The sequence below is a fragment of the Drosophila tropicalis genome, unplaced genomic scaffold, assembly GCF_018151085.1.
Source record: "Drosophila tropicalis isolate 14030-0801.00 unplaced genomic scaffold, ASM1815108v1 contig_758, whole genome shotgun sequence".
In the NCBI taxonomy this organism is placed as follows: Eukaryota; Metazoa; Arthropoda; class Insecta; order Diptera; family Drosophilidae; genus Drosophila; species Drosophila tropicalis.
In genome coordinates this window covers 48246-52739 of record NW_027173245.1, presented here as the reverse complement: position 1 = coordinate 52739, position 4494 = coordinate 48246, and the positions used below count along the sequence as shown (strand labels likewise).

Below are 4494 nucleotides of genomic sequence, written 5' to 3'. Positions count from 1 at the left end.
ATTGAACGCTAGAGTCACTAAACATACGGCTAATCAAGCTGCTGGCTGGCACAAAATGGGCAAGTTTAGCGCATTAATCCAAGCTCAGGTTTAGACACAGACAAACCAGAAAATTTGTCGTAGTCGCGGCCATTGAGGCCAGCACATTTTAAGTGAATAAGATTATCGCAGTGCCAACAAGATATTGCTCTATACTGATCATCAAAACGATCAGAATATTTGCAATTAGGTAGACAACAAGCCATTGAAAAGCCGAAAGAAAGGCAAAAAAATTATATATATATAAGAATATATAGAAAAATTAAATTCACAGCACAAAGATAATTATTGATAAATAATCAATAATTACAAATAAAACAAAGAGACAGCTAGAGTGCACAGCACAACAGAGAGTGCAAGAACAGTTATAAGCCGAGCTCTGAGAGGCGGCCTTACAAAAGTGATTACGCGGGAGAGAAGCTAAGCACAAGCACAAAGCAGAGAGAACAACAAAGCCACTAGCACTGATGGTATGATGGGGGCGATGAGGGGAGCAACTGCAGAAGCAAATGCGCCAAACACTAATCACGAAAAAGAAAAAACCGAATTATGGAAATAAAACACAAGGGAGTCAAGCGAACAACACCAGCGAAAGCGTAAACAAACTAAACACAATTAAAAATTGAGAAAAAACAATAAATATTGATAAAAACTCAGGAGCTATGCAAAAACACGACCGTCACGTCAGAGAGCAGAAAGCTTAATTATGAATGCTTTATAGTGTAACAGAGACTTGTTGGTGTGAGTTTCGAACCGGCATCCACTCAACATTTGTTGGAACATATTTCGCTTCTTTTTTTTATGTGATCTATAGAGGAGTTACATATTTGCGTTGATAAGTCTTCCTAAATTGTTTTCTTTGTCTACTTCTCTTAAAGATAAATTATTGCTCAGTATATTCAGTGGTTGTCTACTTAAGTTAAAATATATCACTGACGACAAATTGAAGTTAAAAGTTGGAATAATCCTATTGCACGTTTCGTTGAAGTTATTGTCTAGATTTTCTAATTTATTTATAGCTGCTAAAAAGTTTTTGTGGAAGCTTGTTAAGAAAAAATGATTAGCATATTGGAAAAGGATGCTGTTTGGTGCATCGATGATGTTGTGTACTTCAGCTGTATATTGAAAAGAATAAGACTAAGGCAGCTGTCTTGACTCATACCTTTTTGTTTTTGTACTGTTACCTTTACCGTACCTGTTGTGAAGAAATGCCAAAAGATGTTAGAGTTTGAATTGAAATGTAATTTGATAGTGTTAGACTACACATAATTTAACTATAAGAACATATGATTGTTAGTGTTGTAAGACACAGTGTTGGAAGACACTAGAAGGGCTAGTGTAGAAAGCGGTCACTTGATATCGAGCCGTGGAGAGAAAAGCGTGAGTAAAATGCGCTATTAGTTTTAAGTTGATTTAATTTGTAATATTTCTTAGGAAATAAAACTTACTCACTCTCTACTCATCAACTCCTCAACAATTTGGATGAAATTGGTACCAGGGGCGCTTGGAGAGGGTCAGGAGTTATTATATGCGAAGGTGTCCACGGCGGCGTGGGTCGAGTCAACAATTTTTATTTCGCGGTCCAGTTGTTTCGTGGACCAATCCATCTTTGAACAAAGGCGAGGATGCTTCTGATTAGGCTTGGATTGATGAATTAAACGTTTATGAGAAGCACAAGGTAAGTGCCTATTAGATTGTTGATTTGGTGGGATTTTCAGTCGGATGGTGGTAACTAGATAAATGGCGGCAAACACGGCGTCAGGTTTAATCGACCCGATGGTTGAAGAGCAAAATGGCGCTGTTATGGTGGATAGCGCTGCGGGCAGCAGTAATAGGGACAATGAGGCGCCGCTGAAAAGATCAAGCGAGATGACTTTAATGTTGAGCACTATGGCAGACATGATGAAACAAATGCAACAATTACAGTTAGAGGCGACACGTACAAACGTGATACAAATGCAGGCATTTCAAGCGAAAGGATGAATGAACTACAAATGCAGACAATTCAGGCTGGAATCAAGAGAACGGGCTTACTGGTTGGTAGGGCATTTGAACATCAGCAAGCTAGAGCGGCATCCCGTGGGGATGAGGTACAGTCGGATGAAGTTCGGGCGAATTTTTTTATGCCGACAGGAAGTACAGCGGCCAGTAACGACAGCGAGTTGATGGCACGCGCAGAACCGCCTAGAAAGTTCTATGATCTTCCGTCTTTCGATAGTCCGGAATCATGGCCAATGTTCAAGGAGGCATTTGATATGACAACAGTGGAGTACGGTTGTAATGACGGACAGAATTTATTGCGCCTACAAAAGGCGATTGTGGGCCGTGCTAGGGAAGTAGTTGAATGTCTACTTATCCACAGTCAGAATATGCCTGAACAACTGGTAAAGAGTCAAATTAATAGTGTGAGATCATTTCCAAACATTTCAGAAGATAAACTAGAAAACTTGGTTGAGCTTGCTACGAAGGTGAGGAACTTCTCAGCTTTTTTGGATGCGGCCAATGCACGTCATCACATGTCAAGTCCAACACTAATGGACATTCTTATTGGGAAGCTACCGGTGCAGCAAAGGCTCAGCTTTCTATGTTATATCGTTAAATCGCGAAGCGACAATCAAGGACTTGAGCGAATGGTTACAGACAATGGCGAAAGTTGTATATGGGGCCTGTCTTAGTACTTCGGAATCAACGTCCAAAATAAAGAAGGAAAGAACAAGAATGTTTCATCCAGATCAGAGACATCCAACATCTGATTATATGGAAGCAAGATGCATTATGTGTAACGGAAGTCACTGGCTGAGGAAGTGCAATGGGTTCGCAAACTTGAATCACGATGAGAAATGGAAGTTTGTACGGAAAAAGGGCTTATGTTTTAATTGCTTGCGTGAAGGCCATCGCAGCGACAAGTGCAAAGTTCAAGTTAAATGCGAAGTGCCAAACTGCAACAGACGCCGCAATACATTGCTGCATATGGAGAAAGGACCGATTGTCGTAGTAAAACCCAGCAGTTCCAAACAGTTTTCTGGCACTGCAACAGAGAGCAAAGACTCAACGCTTCTGTTCAAGATACTACCGGTACGGCTACATGCCAAGGGTCACACAGTGGAATGTTTTGCTTTCCTTGATGAAGGGTCTGCAGTTTCTCTGATGAATGAGAGCTTGGCTGCTGCGCTCCATTTAAAAGGCCCAAAGGAAGATCTGACATTAATGACATTCGATATGGGCATATCGGGAACAAATGGACCAGCTGTGGTAAAAACTAAACCATGTAGGTTGGGTGGTGTATGGTAAAATCGATAACCATCCTAATGTTGGTCCAAATGGAATTTACATCATAAACGATCGCTCTGATATAGAGGAACTCGTTCGCAATTATATAGCTGATGCTGAAATGGATGTAACGAATGTGAAAAATCAGCGTATGGACAATCGTTTTGGGACTGGATTGTTATGGAAAACGGACGATTTCAACATTCCCGATAGCAAAGAAATGGTCATTAAGAGACAATTATCTTTGGAAAAGAAGTTTAACAGGGACCCTGAATACCGTAAGCAATATTGCAAACTGATGTTGGAATACGAGCAAAAGGGATATATTCGGCTGATTCAGGAGTCAGAACAGAACATAAGCCTGGATAAGGCATGGTACCTGCCACACTTTGGAGTAGTCAATCCACATAAACCCGGGAAAATTAGAATCGTATTCGATGATGCAGCGGAAGTCGACGGCGTGTCGCTGAATGCACTGCTGATGAGAGGGCCTGACCAATGCCAACCATTAAGTTACGTGCTTATGAAATTTAGACAATGGTCCGTAGGTATTTGCGCGGACATAGAAGAAATGTTTCATCGCGTCTTGATATGCAAAGAAGACCGATGGGCTCAACGCATTCTATGGAAAAAAGATGAAACTGACGAGTTTAACGAGTCATATGAGATGATGGTAATTACGTTTGGAGCGAAATGCTCAACCGCATCAGAATAAGAATGCATCAGAATACAAGGACTTGTTTCGACAGGCGGCTGATGCTATTGTGAGGAATCATTATATTGATGATTTCTTCCACTCATATGGCAACGAAACTGAAGCAATAAGAGTCACGGAACAGGTGACACAGCTACACTGAAAGGGGGGATTTGAGCTGAAGAAATTTGTATTTAACTCTAAAGTCTGCAATGATAAGTTTGGAGAAGGTAGCATGGATGATGTTCTGAGCCTCGATAAAGATGGGGCATTGTATAGTCAGAAGGTTGGTATCGATTGGTATACGGCAGAGGATAAATTTGGGTTCATACTTTCGTTTAATAAAATCGATAAATCTCTGTTCCCTGATGAAAGAATTCCAACAAAACGAGAAGTACTACGGATCGTTATGTCAATCTTCGATCCCTTCGGAATATTAGCCGAGTACTTGTTGATAGCTCCTCCTTCAGTCTATTTGGAGGAAAAAGATA

At 40.7% G+C, this 4494-nt stretch overlaps 1 protein-coding gene across 1 annotated transcript; it reads left to right on the top strand.

Annotated features, from left to right (window-relative positions):
• Positions 1-3430: 3430 nt before the first annotated feature.
• Positions 3431-4024, top strand: LOC137579668 (uncharacterized). The gene has a single exon (XM_068293431.1). It carries the CDS (start codon positions 3431-3433, stop codon positions 4022-4024), a length of 594 nt encoding a protein of 197 aa, XP_068149532.1.
• The last annotated feature ends 470 nt before the right edge of the window (positions 4025-4494 follow it).